Raw genomic sequence first — 27,731 nt, 5'->3', positions numbered from 1 at the left:
TAATCCAATCGACGCTCCGTTTTCTAGAGTTATGGTGGGCTTTAGCCACTGCAATACCTTAGTGGGGCTCTGGTTTCTCATGGTGGTTGTGTGTGGACAGGATCGAAACCTTTTAAACTCATTTAAGTTTATTGTACTACACAGTATGTTGTGTGCCTGAAGACCGTCTGTTGCTTCATCTTAAAGAGTAAGTTATATTCAGCTTTCCGTAATTTTGAGAGATAAATAAATGCTTTTAATTCCAGACCAGTTATTTTCTAAGGTTTATTAAAACATGCTATATGGAAGTAACTGTCACATACAAAATAAATAAAAGTACTTTATAACAATACTCATACAAAATTTTGTCTTAGATATAACACGTTTAACATATATCTGTTAAACCAGAGAGTGGTTATTTATATAGCCGAAATAAAATGTGTAAGAAAGCCTTCTTGCATAATTTATCTAGATGGAGAATACAGAGAATAACATATTCACTAATAACTTTTTGTAAATATTATTTTATGGGTCAAATATAAGCACATATTTCATATATCATTTAGTTGGCTGCATCAAATTTACAAATTTTATATATATAGAAAGTAAATGCAAGGTGTCTAGTATAAAATTACAAATGACATAGAGTCTTTAATTGTTAAATGATTTAACAAATAATGAAATTATTCTTCTTTTAAATATACCTGACAATATTAGTCTTTTTTCACTGATCTAAAAATAATACTTAAACGTATGACACTCATTATTTTTGGCTCTGTAAACACAAACACACACAAATCAATATACAGCGGAGAAAATAAGTATTGAACACTTTTTTTGTCCAGGGAATAATGTTTTTTAAGAAGCTGTTGACACCCAAAACCCCAAACAATACAACTATAGAAATAAAACAAAATAAAACAAATCTGAAAAATGAGTTGTGTAATAACAATGAAATGACTCAAGGAGAAAGTACTGAAACATATTTAATACTTTATCTAAAAGTCTTTTTTGGTGATGGCAGCTTAAAGACGCCTCTCATATTGAGAATAAGGTCACATGAATTGCTCAGTGTAAAAGTGGTTGCAGTGTAAAAATGTTTCTGTGGGTTTCGTCTGTCAAATCTGATCTGTATTTTGGATTCAAGTAAAGTGATTGGCTGGTCCATTCTACAGCTTGATTGTCTTTCTCTGAAAGCATTTGAGAGTGTTTTTGACTGTGTTTTGGATCATTGTCTTGCTGAAATGTCCACCCTGATCTCATCTTCATCATCCTGATAATGCAGATGTTGGACTGAAGCATATTTATTCATAACGAGGAAGGGCAGAAGATTGCTGAAGAACTACTGAGAGATTTCAGCTGTCTGGGCTTTACTGCCTTTCTACACTTCACTTTCTTCATGTGTTCTATACTTTCCTCATGCATGATTTAATTTTATTACGCATAAGTTAAATTGTAAACTAATTAGATTTGTTGTGTTTGCATATATGGACTTCTTTACCAACATCTGGGGAAAAAGTTCAAGTCAACAGCACCTTTAGAAATATGTTTTCTGAGAAAAATGGTGACATGCTCAATACCTATTTTCCCCGCTGTATGCTAAGAAGTTAAGACGTTAATCAATTGTTTAAGAGTACATGAAAGAAATAAGAGTAAGTGATGAAAAACTGTTATGGTGTTTGTTGCCTTTTAGGAAACATGGATCTTAATGCCAACCCACCATCATCTCCTGAGACATCCAAGGAGAAAAGTGCAACCCATAAACGTCTCAACCCTCCCGTTCCAGCCACCAAATCCATTCCAGGCACAGAGACGGCCGGTCCTCCTCTCTCCAAATCAGGCAGCCTAGAAAAACCATCCCCTTCTTCAACTCTGGATACTAAATTAAAACACGGCAGTGTTAAAACCTCAAAAGTTCCAGCTGAACCAACACCTGAGAAACAACCCACCCCTGCATCATCACATATCATCTCTAAACCTGTTCCATCTATGCAAGCCCCAACATCATCAAAAACAACACAGCCAATATTATCTTCTCCCAATGAACCATCCGCACCAAGCATTGCCATTTCCGCTGACCCACCCCCACCTACAGCTCCTCCTGAGGGCTTAACGTCCACCACCAAAACACCTGCATCTGACTCCGGTAAACTTCCCCGCCAGCGGAGCTTTTTGGCTGCGGCACAAAAGGTGATGATGCAGGAGAAAACAAGAAAGGCTGAGGAACAGGCTAAAGCTGAAGAGTGTGGTGAGTGAAGCTTCTGCATGTTGATGAATGTGTTTTAAAAAATCAAGGACATTATATTAGTCAATTAAAGATTGACAGACACACTTATTATTTGTAACCTCAAGTGCTTCCAAACCTTGATGTGTTTCTTTATTATGTTGACTACAAAAGTAGACATTCTGAAGAAAGCTGAAAACTGGTAACCATTGACTTCCATAAAGGAAAACCTAATTCTTTGGAAGTCAATGGTTATTCAGCATTCTTCAAAATATCGTCTTTTGTGTTCAACAGAAAAAAAGTCAAATAGGTTTAGACCAAAACAAAAAATGAAGTGTGAGTAAATGATGACAGAACTTACAACTATTAACAACTAGTTCATCCAAAAATGTTCTTATCATTATCTCAACCTCAGATGGCTTTAAACCTGTGTGAGTTTATTCCTCTGTTAAACCAAAAAGAACGTATTTTGAAAAATTTTAGATGCAGCCACTGACAGTAGGAAAAATTCATTCAGTCATTTTCTTTTCGGCTTAGTTCTGGGGTCGCCACAGCGGAATGAATCGCCAACTATTTTAGCATATGTTTTACACAGCGGTTGCCCTTCCATGCTGCAACCCAGTACTGAGAAACATTCATACACACTCATACACTATGGCCAATTTAGCTTACCCAATTCACCTATACCACTTGTCTTTGGACTTTGGGGGAAACTGGAGCACCCTGAGGAAACCCACACGAACATGGAGAGAACATGCAAACTCCACACAGAAATGCCAACTGACCCAGCCAGGGCTTGAACTAGCGACCTTCTTGCTGTGAGACGATCATGCTACCCACCGTGCCACCATGTCAACACCAGTAGGAAAAATATACAATGGAAGTCAATGACTACCAGAGTCCAACATTCTTCAAAATATCTTCTTTTGTGTCCAACAGAAGAAAAAAAATGTAAAATAGGTTTGAAACAAAAATGAAGGGTGAGTAAATGATTTTACAGTTTTGGCTGAACTATTTATTTAAAAAAAAATGTAAAATCTTAAAGGGATGGTTCAGCCAAAAATGTAAATGTTCTTATAATTTTCTCAACCTCAGATGTTTCTAAACTAGTATGAGTTTATTCCTCTGTTGAACCAAAAAGAAGGCATTTTGAAGAATGTTGAATGCAGCTACTGACATTAGAAAAAAGACACTACAGTATAAAAGTCAATGGCTACCAGACATTTTTCAAAATATCTTCTTTTGTGTTCAACAGAAAAATGTCATATAGGTTAAGAACAGAAATGGGTGAGTAAACAGGGATAGAATTGGTTTAGGATGAACTTTTTATTAAATACATTTTAAAATCTTACAGTAATAGTTCATCCAAAAATGTAAACGTCCTTATCAATTTCTCAACCTGAGACAGCTCTAAACTTGTATGAGTTTATTCCTCCGTTGTTCCAATAAGAAGGTATTTGAAAGAAGATTCGATGGTTAGATGCAGTAATTGACATCCATAGTAGGAAAAACAGATACTATGGAAGTCAATGGACCAGAGTCCAACAAAATATCTTCAAACAAGTTTAGAACTAATAAAAGATGAGTAAATTATGGTAATTTTTTTTTCAATTTTGGCTGAACTATTTAATACTTTTTAAAATCTTAAAGTGATAGTTCATCCAAAAATGTAAATGTACTCAGCTTTTTCTCAACCTCAGATCTTTCTATTCTTGTATGAGTTTATTTTCTCTGTTGGATCAAAAAGAAGGTAATTTGAAGAATGTTGGATGCAGCCATTGACAATAGGGAAAAAATACTATGGAAGACAATGGCTACTAGATTCCAACATTCTACAAAATAGCATCGTGCTCAACTGAAGAAAACAGTCAAACAGGTTTAGAACAAATAAAAATGTGAGTAAATCATGATGGAATTTTTCAGTTTTGGCTGAACTATTTAGTTAAATACATTTTAAAATCTTAATTTGAATGTTCAGTCATAAATTTTAATGAAATGATCATTTTCTCAATCTCAGAAGAGTTTCTTTCTCTGTTAAATCAAAAAGAAGGTATTTTCAAAAATGTTGGATGCAGTCATTGACATCCATAGTCGGAAAAGAACATATTGTGAAAGGCAGCTACCAGAGTCCAACATTCTTCAAAATATCTTCTTTTGTTTTCATTATTAAAAAAAGCATAAACATTTGGAACAAGTGACATGAAGTGAGTAAATAACAAGCTAATTGTCTTTTCTGGAGGGTGAACTGTCTGATAATGTGCTGACGGCTCATTATACTATTCCCAGAGTTTTACATTTTATTTACTTTTTGTAAATAATTTTAGAAACTATGTCAAAAAATAAAGCATCCTCATTGTTTTTGATAGTTTCGCATTATCTTTAAAGACACTTAATATGAATAATATGTATCACGCTAAAGGAGTGCTCATGTGAATGAGGGTCACCAGTGAGACATTCTAGTGCTGGTGGCAGATGCTGGAGTGCGCTCGCTTTATTTTCACCAAGAACATAAAGACTATTTTTATCACCAACTAATGGGCTTCTGAGGACACGTCTGCATGAGGACATCTGTGCTCAAAAAATAGATTCCCCTCTCATTTCAAAATCAGAGGGATACATTTATTTACTGGTGGTCTGGTTTTGCCTTTCTAGTTTGTTTTTGGCTTATAGTGTCAGATAGTAATGGATATGTCAACTCTGAATTTGAATTAAATTTATTAATGGCATGAATAAAGACAAAGAATCAAATAAAACAAGCCAGTTGGTGGAAAAATACACATAAAGAATGCTCTGCAAATGTCTTGAACTTTTCAAGTGTAACTCTAAAAAGCGTAAGTCCATGATTTATTAGTTCATTAGTAGAACATTATATTACTTTTAGCTAAAACTCTGGTCCTCGCTGATTCATAAAATAGATTCATGGCTTTAAAACATACAGTGCTCAACATATATGAGTACATCCCTCACAAATCTCTCATTTAAATCTCTCCCGGATAGGAGTCGGTTGCTCTACCAAGGAGGCTAAAGACCATGGCCTCTAGTGTCTGTCGCTAGAGCACCTTTAGAGCTCAGAGGAGTGAGGTTTACCTGCACAGCACTTACTAGCTGGCCTCTGCTACACATGCATTAGGCTAGTCAGTAGCCACTGAAACCAAATCTGGAGCTTATCTAACAAAATAACTTATGATAACGGTGCAAAATTGGTATACACCCAAATTTATATGTTAGATAAAAATATGAAATAAAAATATTCAAAAAGAACAAAACTGAAGAGAAACAAAACATTTTAAAACATGATATTTTGCATGAATTTGAGTGTAGTTTCACAAACTAATTTCAAGAGTAACAGATTATATGATCGACTACAGCTGATTCTTATCACTAATCATTAGCTAGCCTATCGGATCATACCAAAATTACTATAAATATCCTGCCTAAACTTCATTCCCTATCTTTGTTTTGCAGTCTAAAACCTGTACATAAGCCAATTGTAATAACAGGCACAAGCACTTAACACATAGTGAATTAATTAGAACCGCCATATTAACCAAAGTATAGGTAAAAAACGAACAGGGGGGCCCTCGAGAAATAAATGATCTCGTATCACTCCTAATGCTCATTGACCAGGCATGCAGGAATCTTGGGCTCATATATTTCCGAGCTCAGGGTTCTCTCCCGGGACAGCATGCCAAACCTGCTATTATATGCATTATCTAAGTGCGAACTCTTGAAATGTATTATCTTTCTATTTGTAAAGATGTTCTGTGACTAAAATATTATATTATCAATAAATTTTGTTTTAATGCACCAAAATATATTACCTATTCACAGAAATGGATAAAATTATTCATTTTCAAAATGGATTGTACTCATTTATGTTGAGCACTTTACAAACATGTACGCAGTGTCAACTCGTGTATGACAATTTGCTAAGGCTGTATGATAATAGTGCTGTAAATAATGCTCATTTTCATGCACAGAATGATCGTTTCAGTTAAAAAGACTTCAATGTATTGTCACAAGCCACAAAATGCTTTAGTCTCTATATTTTTTCTTCTGAAGTACTGGTAGTTATTGCATTTATTTTTTTGAATTATCACTGACCACATTTTCAGCTGAAGTACTTGTTAATGAAAAAATATAAGATGTTACCAGTGGTGTGAAGTAATAAATTCCAAGTACTCAGGTTACTGTAATTGAGTAGGTTTTCTCAGGAATTGCACTTAAGTAGTCTTAAAAATGTGTACTTTTACTTTCACTTGAAGACATTTTAGTGCCGTATCTACTTCTGCTCCACTATTTTCCTTCATTATCCTTATTATTATTTATTATTTATTCATTATCCTATATTTATTATTTATTTTGTCTATGGCAAGGGTGGGGAACCTATGGCTCGGGAGCCACATGTGGCTCTTTGACCAAAAATGTGTGGCTCTCCAGCTGTCTCCCTTCAATAAAAAATTAAAACTGTCACTAAAAATTAGTTTCCTATTGAAAATACAATTAAAATGACCTTTTTATTGTATATTTTTTACAGCAAAATGAATAAGAATAAAAATAAAATGACATTTCAATGCGCATGTGCAGCGCTGTGGATTAACTTGAATCGGATATCAATAAAGGTTATGCAACTTCCATTTCTATGTTAACCTTGCGCACGTAAATTCAAACCACATTCATGAGTGCTGATGGCGAAAAGAAAACAATTCTATAAATTAGCCTTTCTTAATAAATGCACTTAATCAACATGTGATGCTCATGGTTCTCCAAAAAAATGCATTTGCCAAAAAAAATCAGAAATGGCTCTTTGGCCAAAAAAGGTTCTTTACCCCTGGTCTATGGTAATTAGCTAAAGTAGAATAATCAGTAATGTGATTCAGAGACTGTCTAGACTCCATGTCATTGATTAGAATATGATTCATGCCTGCTATATGATGACTGAAACTGCCAAATGGCCTTAAATAATAATTAAAGTGTGCTACAGAATGTTACATTTTCACACACTCGCACAAATTGAATGTACTGTAAATGCATCAAGCTTTCACTCACTACTCTTGAGCACTTTTAAAAGGGCTACATTTTCCTCATACTTTGAGTAATATTTACAAAATACTTTTGCACTACATTTTAGGGTAAGTAGGTCACATATATATCGAATGGCCCAAAGGTGACTAAATTAACTGCAAATGTATATATTTGAGTGAACTTTAAGATTTCAGTTAGTTTAATATTGTGTTAAAACAGAGTTGATTTTATTGCAAATTTGTTTCCTAGATGATATGGAAGACGATCTGCCTTTTGAGGAGCTCCAGAAAAAAGCTGAAGCAGGAGACCCTAGAGCACAGAGTCGAGTGAGTACATGAGGATTAAGTTAAAGCGATGTTGACAATTTTTTAAATCTTTTTATGATCTAAAATTAAATGACAATGTGAAGTTGATCATAAAGTTTATGAATTGGTTTATTATGAAAAATATGTTGCATTTTATCTGATAACATACTGTGAATCAGGCTGAATGCAAATACAAAGAGGGCGTTAAATAAATGTGCAAACACCAGTAAACTGACTCAATTAAAACATTCCTCTGTGAAATTTGCATCTACAATGGATATTCCCGCTAAAGCTTTAACTATGACATACACTCAATTTTAATGAAATATTTTCACTAATGTATACAGGGAAATCAATTAGTGAGTAAGTATGCAGAAATAAGAGTATGGGATTTGGTACAATGACAAACAAAATTAAGTACATGCAAGTTTAGGCAAACTTTAGTTTAGTTTAGGACAAAATTATTAGGCCTTTTACACTTTTTTTTTCTCTCGATAGTCTATCAAACAAACCAGTGTTATACAATAACTTCCCTAATTACTCTAACCTGCCTATTTAACCTAGTTAAGCCTTTAAATGTCACTTTAAGCTGTACAGAAGTGTCTTGAAAAATATCTAGTAAAATATTATTTACTGTCATCATGACAAAGATAAAATAAATCAGTTATTAGAAATGAGTTATTAAAACTATTATGTTTAGTAATGTGTTGAACAAATCATCTCTCCGTTAAACAGAAATTGGGTAAAAAAATAAACTGGGGCTAATAATTCAGAGGGGCTAATAATTCTGACTTCAACTGTATAACTGAGTTTTTGTAAAGAACGGTACTTCCTCTGGTGGACTGTTATTTCCCAGAGAGGTCATTTTGTTCTAACTCTTTTGTTTTGCCATCTTATGTTTTTTTTTCCGTTACAGAAGGCTGAATTTTGTTGAGAAAGAATTTCTAATTTATTTCAAATCTCTACACATTTCGTTTTTCCTTCCAATAAATGTTTATTTCAAGGGGAAAAGAATATTATCTATATAATTTTATAGCTGTTTTTTCACATTTTGGCTTTAGTAAATCCTGACAGGTGCTAACTTTTAGTGAATTACTGATTTTTAATAGTATTAAATGTTAATGGGGTGACGCGGTGGCGCAGTGGGTAGTGCCGTCGCCTCACAGCAAGAAGGTCGCTGGTTCAAACCTCGGCTGGGTCAGTTGGCATTTCTGTGTGGAGTTTGCTTGTTCTCCCCGTGTTCGTGTGGGTTTCCCCTGGGTGTATTGGGTATGCTAAATTGGTCGAAGTTTATGTGTGTGAATGAGTGTGTATGGATGTTTCCCAGTGATGGATTGCAGCTGGAAGGGTATCCGCTGCATGATAACATATGCTAGATAAGTTCTCCTGTGAAATTTGGATCATTCTGCAGATTAATAAAGAAACTAAGCCGAAAAGAAAATGAATAATTAAATGTTATTGGATGCTATGTAAATCTTTTTGACCTATATAACGTACACAAGTGTCTGTAATTTTATATGATTTTAAACAATCTACAGTGTATTTTGCGGTACAGATTAAATTCTGTAGTGTGTCTGTCTCAGTAGTTGACATGTCCTTTCTAGCATGGTCATGAGTGTATCTATTTTCAGCGTCTGGAAGCTGAGCCCGGCCTCAATATAACTCATACACATTCTCACACATACACACACAGTCAGAGCAAACGTGTCTGCATATACAGACTGCTGGCATACATACTGCAAATGCATACATTGTATCATAAGTCCTAACTGTTCTTTTTACTACAGCACCATTACCTTGTGTCAATCACATTTGCTTAGTTATGAAGACATCAATGCATAAAGCATTATGAGAGAAAAATCGAAGGGATCAGCCAAATATTTGACAGCATATTTGACTTTCTGTTAATGATTTTGCATCCGTGAAGGTGTCGGTAAGGTCACACTGTAAACATCTTGGTGTGGTTTGATAATCAGGGTTTAGTGTTTAAGCTAAGATTAGATATGGATACGTGATAGTCTAGCTTTGAGCCTCTGGGATATTGGATCACTTCTTATTGTTAATCAAAATGACATGGGGAATGATGGGTAATGTAGTCAATTCTGCAACATGTTATAAATAAAAATAAAAGATAAATGCGTTGTTTCTAACAAAAAACATAGATCAAACTGCATTTCTCAACCCCGGTCCTCACGGCCCACTGCTCTACATATTTTCTATTTGCCTTTCTTTTTTTAAATTTTTACTTCAGATGCTTGCTCAAATTCAACCAAATGCCCTGCAAAGTGGACTCCATGCGATATTCCACCATGATTTTAGTTTGGCATACGGAGCATATATGTATTATTCGAATGACATTTTAGTGTGTGATATGTAAATTTACTGTATATTGCATTTAATTATAGAGTATGTTATGTAGACGTCACTCTTTTCTTAGAGGACACTGCAGGCAATAGCAGTATGCAAATTCATGAATGAACATTCTGAAGTGAAACTAAGTTTAATTGTGCTCTGGTAGAGAGTGATATAAGAGACAAGGGAGTAGGGAGCAATGCACATTGTTTAGGGACCTCATTCATTCATTTTCTTGTCGGCTTAGTCCCTTTATAATACGGGGTCGCCACAGCGGAATGAACCGCCAACTTATCCAGCAAGTTTTTACGCAGCGGATGCCCTTCCAGCCACAACCCATCTCTGGGAAACATCCACACACAAATTCTCATACACTACGGACAATTTAGCCTACCCAATTCACCTGTACCGCATGTCTTTCGACTGTGGGGGAAACCGGAGCACCCGGAGGAAACGCACATGAAGGCAGGGAGAACATGCAAACTCCTCACAGAAACGCTAACTGAGCCGAGGATCGAACCAGCGACCTTCTTGCTGTGAGGCGACAGCACAACCTACTGCGCCACTGCTTCGCCCCTGTTTAGGGATCTGTCAAACAGAAAATCGTTCATGCATAGAGCTCATATACACTACCTGACAAAAGTCTTGTCGCTTATCCAAGTATTAAGAACAACAAATTATACCTTGACTTCTAGTTGATGATTTGATATCAGAAGTGGCTGATATGAAAGGCAAAAGCCTCTAGATTATGCTTATGTAATCAAAATAAAATATGACCATGCCTTGATTTTTAATTATTTAATTAGGACAGGTTAAGGTCTGACTTTGCTTAGACAGAAATAATGTACAGTATAGAATATATAGTCATAGTGCAGTGGAAAAAAGAGTTAATATTGTGTATGAGCCCCATGAGCTGGGAGGACTGCATCCATACATCTCTGCAATGATTCAAAGAACGTATTTATAAAGTCATCTGGAAGGGCAAAGAAAGCATTCTTGCAGGACTCCCAGAGCTCATCAAGATTCTTTGGATTCATCTTCAATGCCTCCTCCTTTATCTCTTTCCCAGACATGCTCAATAATGTTCATGTCTGGTGACTGGGTTGGCCAAGCCTGGAGCACCTTGATCTTCTTTGCTTTCAGGAATTTTCAATGTGGAGGCTGAAGTATGAGAAGGAGTGCTATCCTGCTGAGGAATTTGCCCTCTCCTGTTGTTTCTAATGTAATGGGCGGCACAAATGTTTTGATACCTCAGGCTGTTGATGTTGCCATCCAATCTGCAGATCTCTCGCATGCCCACATACTGAATGTAACCCCAAACCATGATTTTTCCTTCACCCAACTTGACTGATTTCTGGGAGAATCTTGGGTCAATGGGTTCCAATAGGTCTTGTGCATTAATTGTAGTGATTGGGATGCAGTTAAACAGATGATTCATCAGAAAAATCTACCTTCTGCCACTTTTTCAAATGATCAAAAATGACAACAAGACTTTTGTCTGGTAATGAATATATATAACTGGTTATCTAAATCAGGTGTGTTATATGAGAGAGGTATGAAAATGTCTGAGAAGATCTGTGGGGTGTGAGGACCAGGATTGAGAAATGTTGAAATAAAAGAAACAAGTTGATTGGATAATAACCTGGTACTGTATTGACCTGGCTGACATTTTCTTGCACCTCAGACATAGCTACTTTCCATTTTCTGTTGGAACATGTTATCATAATTTTTAATCACAATTTTCACCAAATAAAATAAAACAGTTGTTTCTAATAACAAAAATTATAACAAAAAAAGTATTGTAATGTATGTTATATAATCCAGTGGTTCTCAAACAGTGGTACCTGTACCATTAGGGGTACGTGGGCTTCCTTTTAGTGGTAAGCGGTAAATATTTCACATGTATGTACTTGCTACATATGTTTAAAAATTATCAAAAAGGATTTATATATCAATGTGATAACACATAGCCTATATTTATGAGGTCCAAGCAACATCTCTAGGTTTTGATAAATAGGCTACTATTTTACATTTAAGTAGAGGAGTTTTTATTTTCTTTTTAAGAACAGTTGCCTACCATTTTTAACTTTTAAAAGCAAATTTCAATTTAAACGTTGATGTTTTATTTTATTTGTTTTTTTTTTTTTTTTTTTTTACATATAAGTACAGTGCAGTGTTAAAGTTCAAAGTATTTATAATGTATAAAGTGTCTGATAATAATAAACATTCTTAATAATAGGAATTAATCTGCCACGTTTTTTAATTGTGCAGATCTGTAGCGTCTTTACTGGGCCTACTATGCTACTGAATTTCAATACTGCTCATTATGGTGGTACTTGCAGAGACAAATCTTTTCTGAGGTGGAACTTGACGAAAAAAGTTTGAGATCCACTGATATCTGTTTGCTTTAACTAGGTAAATACTACATTAAAATGGTTTTAAATTATGTTGTTAATGTATAATCTGTGTGCTTTAGCTCGGTAGATACTACCTTAAACTGGCAGAAGAAAAAGACGCAGAGAAAAATAACCTCACAGCTGTCGAATGGTTGATGAAGGCTGCAAAACAAGGCCGAAGGGATGCAGCTAAATTACTTCAGAAATGCTGGATGCAAAAGAAAGGTAAGGGGAAATCTGAGGATGTCTTAGCTACACCGGGTTTCAGTACGGACAGTGTAATCTTAGGATTTGTTGTAATTGATACATTGTTGGTCATAATCACAAATGTATGCGTTTTCTCGTTCTCTTTTGATAGGTATTACAGCAGAGAACGCACAGGAGGTGAGATGTCTGTCTTCAGAGAGTAAGTTTGAGCAGGCAGTGAGGAGAGCAGCCATGACCATGTACTGGAAACTCAATCCCGACAGAAAGAAGAAAGTAGCCATGTCTGAGATGCTGGAGAATGTCAGCCAGGTCAATACTGTACCAGGTAATCCATTTCTTTCTTTTATTTAAAATAAAAATGCTATTTTGCTTTCAACTTCCTGTATTGTGTAATCTTGATGTTAGAGCATGAAAATCTGCATTTACAAAGAACAAAGTTTACTCCAAAGCACTACTATTGCTAAAATATCTTGTTATTAAATTTAAATAATTCTCGCTGGGGCTGAGACTGGCAGCTCATTTGCATTTAAAGAAACATATATGAAAACAGCATGGTGTATGAGTAATAGATCAAATATGTTAAGCTGGCATATTATGACCCCTTTACTAGCAGTATTTTTAAAATGACATTTCTGACCAAATGTTCATTCATTTATTAATTTTCCTTTGGCTTAGTCTCTTATTTATCCAACTCAGGCTCATTCTGAAAACGTACCTCTATATACATTTCTGGAGCCCGCAAAATATTTCAGAGGAGGTACGTTTTTTGCTGTTTGTTATTTTTTCGCAAATCCACCAGAGGTCACTGTGTACGCTTTTTGAGCTCTCAATTTTCTCACACCTGCTGTTCTCACGAAAACACAACGGAGGCTGCTGTTGACTGATTGAATAACTGATCGACTGACCCATTCCACTCTTTCACTAAACCCAACCAATTGTATTGATTGATCCGCTCACCCACTTCCCTAAACCCAACCAACAGTTTTCAAAAGCATTCCAAAAAAGACGTTTTCAGATTTTAACACATTCTCACTCAGTTATTTACTTGTCTATTTTATTTTTTGGATTCTGTTTTTGTTTTACCTGCTTTCCGGACTCGAACACCGTCGTCATGGTCAACTCCTCTCTGCGTCTTAAGTCTGCCGTCGTATAGGGCGAGTTTATGGGACAATCTGGTAACTGTTGGAAAGCAGTTCATACGGAGGTAAGCAGTGAGTTGGTAAGCGGGAAAAGGAATTGCGTCATACTGCCCTTTAGCGTTCATTTTAAAAATGAAATGCAGTCTTATGTAACTCTTGATACATAAATCACGATCTCCAAAAACGTATATAGAGCTACGTTTTCAGAATGAGCCTATGTTGCATTTATTAAGGGTAACCACAGCCGAATGAACCGCCAACTATTCCGACATACGTTTTATGCAGCAGATGCCCTTCCAGCCGCAACCCAGTACTTCGAAAGACCAAATGTTGAATTCAGTAATACAGTATATGGTGTTGTACCTCTGATTAAGAAATCAATTTAGTTTCTTAGTATTAATCACATCATCCTAACAGGTGAAGCTTCTGTATGTGGTGTAGCGCCCAGCATTCAAACTCAGAGGAAAATCCTGGAGACAATGGTGTCCAATGAATGTAAGTGTACAAAATTTTGTACAAGCAAATATTTTTTTCTGTTATCATCCACAGATAATAAAAAAAGACTGTTTTTAAGCTTATGTTCAACTTGATCCTGTTACTCTTTTGAACTTTTTTTTTTTAATTTTGAAGATAAAATATGTTGGAAGCCATTCGTTTTCAATGTGAACAAATTTCCTGACATTTTATCCTACCGATTGTACTACAGCAATACATTTGAATAGTTCTAAGTTTGGGGTTAGGATTTATATTGCGTCATCAAGATGTGATACCTACACTACCTAAAAAGTCTTGTCGTCGATCCCAGTTGTAAGAGCAACAGATAATAATTTGACTTCTAGATGATCATAAGGAAAAGTGGGAGAAGGTAGATTTTTTCCAGATGAATCGTGTTGAACTGCATCCCAATCATCCCCAATACTGCAGAAGACCTATTGGAACCCACATGGACCCAAGATTCTCACAGATTTTCAGTCAAGGTTGGTGAAGGAAAAATCATGGTTTGGGGTTACATTAAGTTTGTGGGCATGTGAGAGATCTGCAGAGTGGATGGCAACTTCAGCAGCCTGAGGTATCAAGACATTTGTGCTGACCATTACATTACAAACCACCGGAGAGGGAAAATTCTTAAGCAGGATAACACTCCTTCTCATACTTCAGCCTCCACATCAAAGTTCCTGAAAGCAAAGAAGGTAAAGGTGCTCCAGGATTGGGCTGCCCAGTCACCAGAAATGAACATTATTGAGCATGTCTAGGGTAAGATGGAGGAGGAGGCCTTGAAGATGAATCCAGAGAATCTTGATGAACTCTGCGTGTCCTGCAAGAATGCTCTTCGCCATTCCAGATGACTTTATTAATAATTTCATCATGGGAGTCATCCACAATAATAATTCTGTTACCACTGCACCATGACTGTATATTCTATACTGTGCATTATTTCTGTTAAGTGACAAAACATTTGTCTCAGCAAAGTCAGACCTTACTGTCCTAATTAAATAATTAAAATCAAGGCATCGTCATATTTTATTTCGTGAAATACACATAATCTAGAGGCCATTGACTTTCATATAAGCCACATCTGATACCAAATCATCAACTAGAAGTCAAGTTATTAATTGTTTTTCCTAAAGCTTGGATAGGCGTCAAGACTTTTTTGGTATTTTTTATGAAATGTATGGTAGTAATGACCTATTATGTGGTCAGGCTGCTACCAATCAAAAGTCCAAAGAAAGTTTTCCTATAAACTTTGTTTCAGATCACTATAGAATGATACTCTCAATGATGTTAGTGTGAATGCACAGATACTCATAACAGCCAATCATTTCTTTTTACAGCTAGCTCTAAATATGTGGATGTGGAAGATTTTGTGGAGATGACAAAAAAGTTCACAGAAGGCATTTCCCGTACTCCCACACTAAGCCCCTCTGGTGTATATGCAAATGAAGAGGAGGGGATATTACATAAAAGCGATGTAGCCAGATTTGATAAGGTGAGTGCTACACTGTAAAAAAAAAAAAAAACATTCAAAGTCTTAAAATGAAGATTATTGGAGTATGTTTTACTTGAGAAAAAAGGGTTTTGTAATTCAAAATTGTATGTTTTAATCCTATCTCTTGCGTTATCTTGTGTGGCTATCTGTCCTTTTTATCTTAAAAAATCTGTATTTGAACATAATGGAAGTCAAAGCAACTCAGAGTCATTTGACAGTATTTTTATTTTTGTGTTAACCCTAAGTTTCTGTGTAATTTAATTGGCTAAAAGCAGGTGCCAAATAATAGCTTATGCCGAATTGAGACTGCATGATTTAGCTCCGATTTTGACTTTTTGACTTCGACGGGTTTTGAGAAATCACAACAAATGCCTGAAATCACAGAAAAATTAGTGCTCGTTCACGCGAGTAACAATCACACAGTGTGAACTATCAAAGATGCGATCTGAGAGAATTGTAAATTCTTGCAAAATATCCGGAGCTGTCCACAATTCAAAATCATGCCGTGTGAAATGTGTTCTGATTGAAAATAACATCAGCGATTACCTGCAGCCAATGAGAGAGCAGCATCCAGGCCAGTGTAAAATTGAGAGAGGAGTAATGAAGGTATAGACCACAATATCAAAAAGCATGGCTTCGGTTCAGAAAAAGGCTTTTTGGGGCCTATTTGGACAAAATAATATCTAGTGGATCTTAGACAGGAGCAACTGTGTCTGTTTGACTTGTCATCTGAGCAATACTACAAACGGGTTGAAAAAGAAAAAAGTAAGGAGACAAAATGCTAAATGCTAATAGTTTGTTGTGGGACGTAGTGTGCAGACTGAGACAAAGTTGTTGGCAGTGTGAATACAACAGCATTGGAATACTACCCTAGATAGTCATGCAGGGTGAAAACATCTGTTATGCAACTACTCTGAAAATCGTGCAGTCTGAACTCGGTATCACTGTCCTTGGTTATAAATCAAATTAAAATCTTAAAAAAAGAGTGTAATGGTTTCAAATGAGCTGCAAGACTTAAACGTTCTGCTATTTTCAAACAGGAAAAAAACGAAATGGCTCCTGTTACTCATAAGCGCCAACGAAAGTCTAGCTGGGGAATGAGGAGCAGTGGGTTGATGCTGACTACCAGACGCAGCGATGCCATGAGGAGAGCCCTGGACATAAAAGCTCACTTTTTGGTGAAAAACTAATAAACAAACTTGATGCAGAAGTGACTGATATTCACAATCATCATTAGTTTATTGAAGTTTTACTTCAAACACATCACACACAGATTTAAATGTTCATTCTTTCACTTTAGGGTCTGCAATATCCTCTTCATGCCATTATTGATATGAAGGAACATTTAATTGACTGGGCGTCTCGTGCTGGTGTCCAGTGGCTGAGCACTATTATCCCGACACAACATGTCAATGCCCTTATCTTCTTCTTCATCATCTCCAATCTCACCATCGATTTGTTTGCCTTCGCCATCCCGCTCCTCATCTTCTACCTGTCCTTTATTTCCATGGCCATCTGCACACTGAGAGTCTTCCAGAGCAGCAAAGGTTGGGAGAACTTCCGTGCCTTTACCGCTCTCCTCACACACTTTGAGCCCAGCCTGGATGTAGAGCAAGCGGAGAACAACTTTGGCTGGAACAACCTGGAGCAGTACCTCTACTTCATGATATCGGTGTTCTTTGTGATCTTCACGTTCCCAGTTGCAGATAAAGGCTGGATCCCATGTTCAGAACTGTCCACCGTGGCCATTTTCTTCACAGCATTAAGCTACATGAGCCTGAGTCCATCTGCGGCAGCCTACGCAAGAAAGGCACTCTTCATTGAGGTGGCTTCATCTCTGTGTGCATTGACCAGCAGGTTGCCAAAGGACATGGTGACGGCCAGAATGCTGGGACAAATTTTCACAACCATCCCTCTGGGGGAATCATTGGTGTTGGAGCTCAGTGTGCCCTGTGTGCTCTACATCTACCTGTTTTATTTGTTCTTCAGGTGAAGGTTCTCACATACACTTATTTAAGCCTATTTATTACATCTTGGAATGCTTGTCAGCTGATTGGTTAGACAAGTCCTTCTTGCAATTTTGGCATAATCTCATTCCTCAGAATGCACAACCAATCAGAATGAACAGCAGTGTGTTATATAGCACTTTTACTTTTAGTCACGACTGGCAGAATACGGTCAAACTACTTGGTATAATAATATAATTACAAATTTAAGCAGCACAACAAGTTGTTTTTATAACTCAAAATCAATGGAAGTGAATGCGACGAGAAGTCTAGTAGATCAATATTACAACTAATATGAATCAGCATGTGTTGATATCAACATGATTCTAGTATGAATTACCGTGTATCTAGAGTGTTTCAAGCAAGAATTAGCATGTTAGTATTAAAGATTCCCATGTTGTTAGCAAGAATGACCATGTTCATTACATGAATTAACTTGTTTTGAGCATGGATCTGCATGTCTTTGCCATGAACTAGCAAGAATTAGCATGTTGCTATCAGTTTTATAACATGAATAAGCATGTTTCTTGTATGAATTAGCATTTTAATAGATTCTAGGTGGTAGTTATAGTGAATGAGACCAGAAACCAGTCTTGAGCCAATAAGTTTCCAATGGTTTTGCCTGCTCTTACTTGAAGAAAAAGGTCAATACTAAAAAATGTGTATTAAGTTTTGCCAAAAATAAAAACATGGCACTGATGTAGTAGATCATTATAACAACTAATATGAATTAGCATGTGCTGATACTAGCACGTTTCTAGTATGAATTACTGTGTATTTAGTGTGTTTGAAGCAAGAATTAGCATGTTGGTACTAAAGATTCCTATGCTGTTGGCAAGAATGACCATGTTCATTACATTAATTAACTTGTTTGAGCATAGAGCTGCATGTTTTTGCCATGAACTAGCAAGAATTAGCATGTTTCTTGCATGGATTAGCATTTTGATAGATTCTTGGTGCTAGTTATAGTGAATGAGACCAGAAGTCTTGAGCCAATAAGTTTCCAATGGTTTTGCCTTCTCTTACGTGAAGAAAAAGGTCAATACTAAAAAATGTGTATCAAGTTTTGCCAAAATAAAAAGATGGAATTGATGGAGTAGATCATTATTACAACTAATATGAATTAGCATGTGTTGATACTAGCATGTTTCTAGTAAGAATTACCGTGTATCTAGTGTGTTTCAAGCAAGAATTAGCATGTTGGTACTAAAGATTCCCATGCTGTTAGCAAGAATGACCATGTTCATTACATTAATTAACTTGTTTTGAGCATAGAGCTGCACGTTTTTGCCATGAACTTGCAAGAACTAGCATGTTGCTATCAGTTTTATAACATGAATAAGCATGTTTCTTGTATGAATTAGCATTTTGATAGATTCTAGGTGGTAGTTATAGTGAATGAGACCAGAAACCAGTCTTGAGCCAATAAGTTTCCAATGGTTTTGCCTGCTCTTACTTGAAGAAAAAGGTCAATACTAAAAAATGTGTATTAAGTTTAGCCAAAAATAAAAACATGGCACTGATGTAGTAGATCATTATAACAACTAATATGAATTAGCATGTGCTGATACACTCTCAGAAAAAAAGGTACAGTGAAGGTACAATTTTGTTCCTAGAGGGAACAAAATATAAAATTGTACCTTTAAAGGTCCCATATTGGTCCTTAGGGTACAATTTTGTACTTAAATGGGCTATAAAGGTACAAATGTCCAGATTTAGGTTTAAAAGGTACATTTTTGTACCTTTTATAGCACATTTGGATACAAAATTGTACCGTAAAGGACCAATTTGGCACCTTTAAAGGTACAATTATATATTTTGTTTCCCTATAGGAACAAAATTCTACCCTCAGCTCATGATAAGATCAAGACACTATATGACACTAATTTAAATGCATTAATACTGAACATTAATACTAAAATACATAATTTATAAATATAATAAATAAATGGATTGAATTAGATATTTTAATAATAAATTTTTTTCATGTATTTAAATAAAAAAAATCTCAAAATCGTTAATAATTTAATTTATAATTGAATGTAATTTTAATCATAAAAAACGTAAATACTGGTCTTTGCTAACTGTTTAAGACCCTATAGTATACAGGATGTAGAATAAGAACCATGCAGAGTGACAGCATCTTCATACAGGTGGTGATGTTGCTGTCTCTTTAAGAATTTGGCTTGTTGAGACGTTATAGTAGTGTTTGTTACTGAGGCGGTCGGTCGAGTATGCTGGCTGATTACACAGAACTTCACGCTTTTCAAAGAAAAGTCTATTTTGGAGTCCACATTTTTCAGGTAAGAATGTATTAAATATGTATTTTCAGTCTCATTTTTACATGTGAAGCCGTGTTCTGTTGATTTTGTCTGACTCTCGGGTCTCGGCTTTCCCCCGCTTTAAGTGCTCCGGGCTGGCCTGCATGATGGAGTTTGCTAAGATGTCTGCAGCTTATTAAAGAAGTTAATACAATGTGATATCGAAGTCACCGAGGGACATAACGTTATAGAAGGTGAGTGTTATATGCTGTTAGTTTTCTCGGTGTAAAAGCTCCCTTTATCGCCTACGTTACGTATTCGCGCCTTATATCTTACGTTACGTTACTGCTTTATTAATAAGTGTTGCCACGGCGGAATATAATCCCAACCAAGATAGGAAAATACACTCGGGCCAGTTGCGGCTAGATTCTCGCCTGCCCGAGTCCGTCTGCTGTATCGTTACTCGGGCCAGATGCGGCGGCAGAAGCGAGCCGACGCTGCCGTAACCGTGCACCGGAATCGGGCCGTGAGTAATGTGCGGTGTGGCCCGGAGCTGGCGCGACTAAAGTCTTCATATACCTTGATATAAAACCTTTTGTTATTAATACTGGAAATTTGTAATTATCGATAATGTTTTATATTTTGAGGCCATTTTCTAGCCACGGTTGACCGAGGAAATGTAATTTTAGACAGTTATATACACCGCCATTTTGTGAAGCAAAATCACAATTTTGTCACCGGCAAAGCGACTGATTATGTAAACGTGGCTAGTTACAAACGTGGCGTGTGTATGCTTGTACATATCTTCGTTTCAGTGTCTAAGTTATATTAATGTTGAGGAGTGTCCACAAACTCTCATGTCCAGAATTGGTGCTATCGTTTAACGTTATACTTATGTTAATGTAGAATTATTAACATACCATGTTGTATAAATCGACGTTTTAAGTTATACTTTGTTCTTTAATGTAATAATTTGTCTTATCTGTTCTGAAACTGGTAACTTACCTTGAGCTATTTTACCTATTTTATTAATATCTCAAAATAAATAAATAGTTATTGCTTTATCTTATTGCTTTCCAGAAGTTTATGAAGTTTCCAATTGTATTTCAGGACAAGATTGAACAACATAATGCAGGCTAACAGCATCAGACCAATGAAGGCATGTCATATGAAAGCATGGCTCAGTTACAAGATGTAAGTATCTCTCATTATCTATATACCATGGTTTTAATGGCTTACATACTATTTTAAATTTGTAGGTTTTTACTTACAAACAACAATAAATGTACACCCACGTGTTTAAAATTATTTTCTAGGTTTTCATCGAAAGATGAGAGATCAACTGAAGAATGCTATGGATCTGACTCTAAGGTACTCTTTCTAAACTTTCTCCACTTGATTAATATTATTAAATTCTAGCTTTGTATGGATTTTTTCATATTTGTTTGTATGCCACATCTTATGTTCCAGAAATTGATTTTACAGCAGCACTTCTCATGTTGCCAGCCTTGTTAAGCGAGACACTTCAACATTTCGTTGTGCTCCGGTGCGTATGTTGTTTTCTGTTCAGTATATGCTGTGATAAATGCATTTTATAATGCTTGATATTCTTCATATTAGGATGACGCAGTGGGTAGTGCTGTCACCTTACAGCAAGAAGGTCGCTGGTTCGAGCCTCGGCTGGGTCAGTTGACATTTGTGTGAGGAGTTTTCATATTCTTCCAGTGTTCGTGAGGGTTTCCTTCAAGTGCTCCGGTTTCCCCACAAGTCCAAAGACATGCGCTATAGCTGAATTTGGTAAGCTTATTTGTCTGTAGTTTATAAATGTGTGTGTGAATAAGTGTGTCTGGATATTTCGTAATACTGGGTTGCAGCTGGAAGGGCATCTGCTGCATAAAACATATGCTGGATAAGTTGGTGGTTCATTCCACTGTGGCAACCCCAGATTAATAAAGGGACTAAGCCAAAAAGAAATTGAATGAATGAATGAAATTTATATTAGTCTTTTAATCTGTGATACTTTTTTTTTTTTTTTAATCAGTGAATATTAATTATTTTACTTTCTATGCATGTTGATTTTCTCTTCATCAGTTATAGAGTGACTGATATTAATGTAATCATTGCTTTGTCATTTACAGTGAACCATCTTCACCACATCCAACAGTTCAAGTACAGGAGGAGGCCACCGACTGGACAACTGTGTTAACAAGACGAGTCACGGCAGTCTTCAGAGTTGATGGGATTGCGATTGGCCGGGCTAATGATGTGGACGAATATACATTTTTGACATATCCATCTTATTAGAAGATCACATTGATGTTTCTGCAGTGGAATGTTTTGAATGAACGGTGGACAGCAACAAGCCTCGATCTACTCCAGTTACCAGAGTGATCAACCTTGTTTTTTGTTTCTCTACATGCTCTTGGGATAATCACAATCAAGTTAATCCAGCACACTGCTCTCATTCATGCATAAAGCAAAATTTTAAATAACTTGTGGTCCTAATGACTATCAAAGAACATTTTCCAGTTATGAGTGCTTTACATGTCATGTTTATCAAAAGCATAAACACAAATTGTGTTACAACAAATTACAACTCCACTTGAGGATGATGAGGAGTAATCTACTGATGTTGAGGAAGAGGCTACTGATGTTTTTTGGTTTTCTGCACTGTTGAAGCAATTTATAGAGAAAGTTTGCCTTCATTCTGAAATACAGAGAAAATGTTGATGACAAATTATTTATTATGACCGAGTATTCTGACTCAAGACAAATACTCTGGACTTTATAAAGTGAAGTACTTGATGTAGCCTGTGTAATGTGTTCATAAATCTTAAACAGTATTCTTGTGGTCTTTGTATTAAGGGTAGATTATATACTGTACAGTGAGTGAACAGTTTTTATTTGTTATCTAAATTGTTCTTTTTACTGTTTTACATGTCTGCTTTATACTTGCTGTGTAATTTTATTTCTTAACACATTCAGTTGTGAGTTGTAATGAAATATTTCTACATTAATAAATAAAAATGGACATCTGTGAACCAAAATATTTTATTTATTTATTTGTGCATGCAGTCACCAAAAGATCAAAATGCCTGGGTCAGTACCCTGAAAATGCTATATAATATAAAAAGGTACATTTTTGTACCTTCGGTGGGGGTACAAAATTGTCCCTTAAAGGGTACAAATGTAGAAGGTACAATTTTGTACCTTTAAATAGAGGTACAAATTTGTACCCTTAAGGGTACCACCCCAGTGACGGGCCATTTGTACCCTAAAAGGTACAATTTTGTACCTTTTTTTCTGAGAGTGTACTAGCACGTTTCTAGTATGAATTACTGTGTATTTAGTGTGTTTGAAGCAAGAATTAGCATGTTGGTACTAAAGATTCCTATGCTGTTGGCAAGAATGACCATGTTCATTACATTAATTAACTTGTTTGAGCATAGAGCTGCATGTTTTTGCCATGAACTAGCAAGAATTAGCATGTTTCTTGCATGGATTAGCATTTTGATAGATTCTTGGTGCTAGTTATAGTGAATGAGACCAGAAGTCTTGAGCCAATAAGTTTCCAATGGTTTTGCCTTCTCTTACGTGAAGAAAAAGGTCAATACTAAAAAATGTGTATCAAGTTTTGCCAAAATAAAAAGATGGAATTGATGGAGTAGATCATTATTACAACTAATATGAATTAGCATGTGTTGATACTAGCATGTTTCTAGTAAGAATTACCGTGTATCTAGTGTGTTTCAAGCAAGAATTAGCATGTTGGTACTAAAGATTCCCATGCTGTTAGCAAGAATGACCATGTTCATTACATTAATTAACTTGTTTTGAGCATAGAGCTGCACGTTTTTGCCATGAACTTGCAAGAACTAGCATGTTGCTATCAGTTTTATAACATGAATTATCATGTTTCTTGCATGGATTAGCATTTTGATAGATTTTTGGTGCTAGTTATAGTGAACGAGACCAGAAGTCTCGAGCCATTAAGTTTCCAATGGTTTTGCCTGCTCTTACGTGAAGAATAAGGTCAATACTAAAAAATGTGTATCAAGTTTTGCCAAAATAAAAACATGGAATTGATGTAGTAGATCATTATAACAACTAATATGAATTAGCATGTGTTGATACTAGCATGTTTGTAGTATAAATTACAATGTATCTAGAGTGTTTCAAGCAAGAATTAGCATGCTGTTAGCAAGAATGGCCAAGTTCATTACATGAATTAACTTGTTTTCAGCATAGAGCTGCATGTTTTTGCCATAAACTAGCAAGAACTAGCATGTTGCTGTCAGTTTAACATGAATTTGCATGTTTCTTGCATGAATTAGCATTTTGAGATTCTAGGTGCTAGTTATATACATTAGATGAAAGCCTGAAGACCTTTAATTGGGTGTTAATTGTGATTTACTGTTTAAAAGTTTTGACTGCCTCAAACAAAGTTAATGGGATTTTTTGTAGTTTCAGACATTTTATAAATAAATCTTATGTTTGATTAAAGCTTAGTTGTAGATCAGCCTAAAGCAGGGGTGTCCAAACCTGTTCCTGAAGGGCCAGTGTCCTGCAAAGTTTAGTTCCAACCCCAATCAGACACACCTTGGCAACCTAATTAAGCTCTTACTAGGCTTTCTAGAAATATAACTGGAGGTGTGTTGGGGCAAGTTGGAGCTAAAATCTGCAGAACATCGCCCTCCAGGACCAAGTTTGGATTATATATTTTGAAACTGATGTATCAATATCAAATATCATGATCAAACCTACCTCTTTTTTTGCTGTTCATAGTATGGCGCGCATGAGGGGCTTCAGAGGGACGTACTGTTTCCTGGTGCCGTACTTGGTCTGCTTTGTCTGGTGCGAGTTCTCTGTGGTTCTGCTTCGGAACTCCACCACCATCGGCCTGATCCGTACTTGTGTTGCCTACTTCCTCTTCCTGTTCGCCCTACCAGTGTTAATCATGGGTCTGATAGCTTTGCTGCTGATTCAGCTGATTAAGTGGTTCCTGGAGTTAGAGTTAACTAAGATGCTGGTGACCCTGGCAGTGTGCGCCGTCCCTGTGACACTGCGACTCTGGACTCGATTTAGCCTCTCAATTCTGAATGTCTTCCGCTCCATCACCCACCGAGGTCCAGTCAAACTGATCCTCCTGTGCATCACTACAGTGATTTTACTCTGCGGCGTCTATGTTTATAATGCTGAAGGCCTCAAGGTTTATAACTCCACACTCACCTGGGAGGAATATGGCACACTGTGCGGCCCGCAAGCCTGGAAAGAACGAGGAATGGCTCAAACGCAGCTCTCCTGCAGCCATCTGGAAGGCCATCGTGTCACATGGACAGGAATATTCCGTTATGTTCGTGTAGCAGAGAAGGAAAATGGAGCTCAGTCTGTTATAAACATGCTACCGGTGTTCATGGGCGACTGGTTGCGGTGTCTCTACGGTGAGGTTTATCCGAAGTGTGAACCACAAAACAATTCATTTCCGATCGTGAATGTTACTCAAGTCACCACAGGAACTGTCAACACAACAATACTGATCCTAAGGCAGGAAGAGGAAGAGTTATGTCGGATAAAAGCTTATGCTACACACCAATGCCACGTTAAACGTTTTGACAGTTACCGTTTCGAGGTGACGGTTGGCATGCCGGTGGATGGTGTCACAAAAGTGGACAATCCAGCAGGTGACATTCTCTTAATGGCAAGTCATGAATTCAGACAAGTGCTGCTGAATCTTAACCCAGGCAGCATGGTGGAGTTCAGCACAAAACTGGAGGGAAAATTGGGTAGCAAACTACCTGCGTTTGAACTGAAAGCCATACACTGCCTGAACTGCAGCTCGAATCTGGTGCCTGAGGGACGACAGGTCAAAATTGAGCGCAACTGGAGGAAGAGCATGCTTAAAGCCATTAAATTTGCATTTGACTTCTTCTTTGCTCCTTTCCTTTGTGCTAGGATCAACGTGTAAAGAAGATGTACAATCACAGTGGCTGCATCTGAAATTGCATCAAACTATACTAGAAGTACCCGGACGACCTATTACTTTAGGCAAGATTCTGAAGTGTGCATCCGATGAATGCTACACTATCCCATAATCCTTCGCCAGAGAATTCATGAAAACAAGTGAAGCGACACAATTAACGTGGGTAGGTCATGTGATTATGACAAAATGGCAGATGTAATACATCCGAGTTCCAGTCATACTACCCACATTCATACTGTATAGAACAGGGGTGTCCAAACTTGCTCTTGGAGGGCCGGTGTCCTGCAGATTTAGCTCCAACTTGCCTCAACACAGCAGCAAGGATGTTTCTAGTAAGCCTATCAGAGCTTCATTAGCTAGTCCAGGTGTGTCTGATTGGGGTTGGAACTAAACTTTGCAGAACACTGGCCCAGGACTGAGTATGGACACCCCTGGTATAGAACATACTTTCCAAAAAATCAAATGTAGTACCTACTGAGTAGTGGGTGATTTCAGACGCAGCCAGTAAAAGTGTTCAAAGTGAGATAAAAGCAACAGTTTATCCGAACATGAAAATTCTGTCATCATTTACTCATCCTCCCACTTGTTCCAAACCAGTTTGATTCAAATCTTTAAGACATTTTAAAAATTTGGTTGAACCTTCCCTTTAATTCTAAATGGTTGTGCTTACTGCAGTCACAGTTTGCACAATTAACAGGCAACATTTAGCTTTTATTATTACTTTAATCAAGCTAAATTTGACATTTGTAAGCTACTTAAAGATCTTACACTCACTGGCCACTTTATTAGGTACACCTTCTTAGTTTCAAGTTGGACCCGCTTTTGCCTTTAGAACTGCCTTGATCCTTCATATAGATTCAACAACGTACTGGAAATATTCCTCTGAGGTTTCAGTCCATATTGACATGATAGCATCACTCAGTTGCTGCAAATTTGTCGGTTGCACATTCATGATTTGAATCTCCCATTCCACCATATCCCAAAAATGCTCTACTGGATTGAGTTCTGGTGACTGTGGAGGCCATTTAAGTACCGTGAACTCATTGTCATGTTTTTTGAGTTACTGTCACCTTCCTCTCAGCTACATGCCTAAATGCACTGAGTTGCTGCCATGTGATTGGCTGATAAGAAATTTGCATTAATAAGCAGTTGGACAGTATAATAAAGTGCCCAGTCAGTGTATACAGTATATGATTATTGTTGAGGCATTGAGACAATGGATTTTATGTTTGGCAGTTTTTGATATAAGTTTGATGATGCCCCTTTTCAGAAACACTTGATTGGTTACTGATGCAAGATGAATATTATATGAATCATTAGTTAAACTACACGTTTGGAATAATTAAGATCTCTTGGTCACACTTTATTTTGATGGTCTGTTTGTTGAATTTATGTTACATAGCATCTACATGCCAACTAATTGTCATTAGATATTAAGTAGACTGTTAGGTAGGGGTTAGGGTTAGTGGAAGTTGACATGTTTAATATAGTCAGTTAAATGTCTGTTGAAGGAGCAGAATCAAGAAATATTAAGCAGACAGTCTACTAATACTCAAATGGACCATCAAAATAAAGTGTTACCAATCTCTTAAATCTATTATGCTCCTCAAAGCAGCCTTTACTTAAAAAAAATACAGTAAAAAAAAAAAAAAAAAAAAAAAAAAAAAAAAAAAAAATATATATATATATATATATATATATATATATATATATAGTAAAATAGTATTACAATCAAAAGGAATTGATTAAAAAGGAATTTAAAATGTTATTTACTGCTGTGATATGCAGAAATTTCAGCAGAGATTTTCTCAAATAATTCTTAAGGAATCATTGTAATATGCTTATCATTAGTGTGCAAGTTTCTGTTTTA

At 36.4% G+C, this 27,731-nt stretch overlaps 2 protein-coding genes and 1 long non-coding RNA gene across 3 annotated transcripts in view; 2 read left to right on the top strand and 1 right to left on the bottom strand.

Moving 5' to 3' along the window:
* Window positions 1–60: 60 nt before the first annotated feature.
* Window positions 61–27,541, top strand: wfs1a (Wolfram syndrome 1a (wolframin)). Its single transcript, XM_087236847.1, has 10 exons — window positions 61–187; window positions 1,673–2,227; window positions 7,478–7,554; window positions 12,362–12,506; window positions 12,640–12,813; window positions 14,045–14,122; window positions 15,460–15,614; window positions 16,655–16,792; window positions 16,915–17,603; window positions 24,667–27,541. The coding sequence occupies exons 2-10, from the start codon at window positions 1,678–1,680 to the stop codon at window positions 25,844–25,846; spliced, it is 3,186 nt and encodes a 1,061-aa protein (XP_087092973.1). The 5' UTR covers window positions 61–187; window positions 1,673–1,677; the 3' UTR covers window positions 25,847–27,541.
* Window positions 12,008–27,731, bottom strand: part of ppp2r2ca (protein phosphatase 2, regulatory subunit B, gamma a) — a 46,066-nt gene continuing 30,342 nt past the window's right edge. Inside the window, exon 10 of the mRNA XM_087234841.1 lies at window positions 12,008–13,667. Within this exon, the coding sequence (XP_087090967.1) occupies window positions 13,649–13,667 (19 nt within the window). The 3' untranslated portion in view covers window positions 12,008–13,648. The remainder of the gene's footprint in view (window positions 13,668–27,731) is intronic.
* Window positions 19,820–22,928, top strand: LOC147846719 (uncharacterized). The gene is made up of 7 exons (XR_015476419.1): window positions 19,820–19,923; window positions 20,028–20,135; window positions 20,992–21,075; window positions 21,198–21,252; window positions 21,352–21,427; window positions 21,502–21,678; window positions 22,020–22,928. It is a non-coding gene; the product is annotated as an uncharacterized LOC147846719 (long non-coding RNA).

This window comes from Danio rerio, chromosome 1, assembly GCF_052040795.2.
Source record: "Danio rerio strain M-AB ecotype USA chromosome 1, GRCz13ab, whole genome shotgun sequence".
NCBI classification, from domain to species: domain Eukaryota; kingdom Metazoa; phylum Chordata; class Actinopteri; order Cypriniformes; family Danionidae; genus Danio; species Danio rerio.
This window is presented reverse-complemented; position numbering and strand designations above follow the sequence as displayed.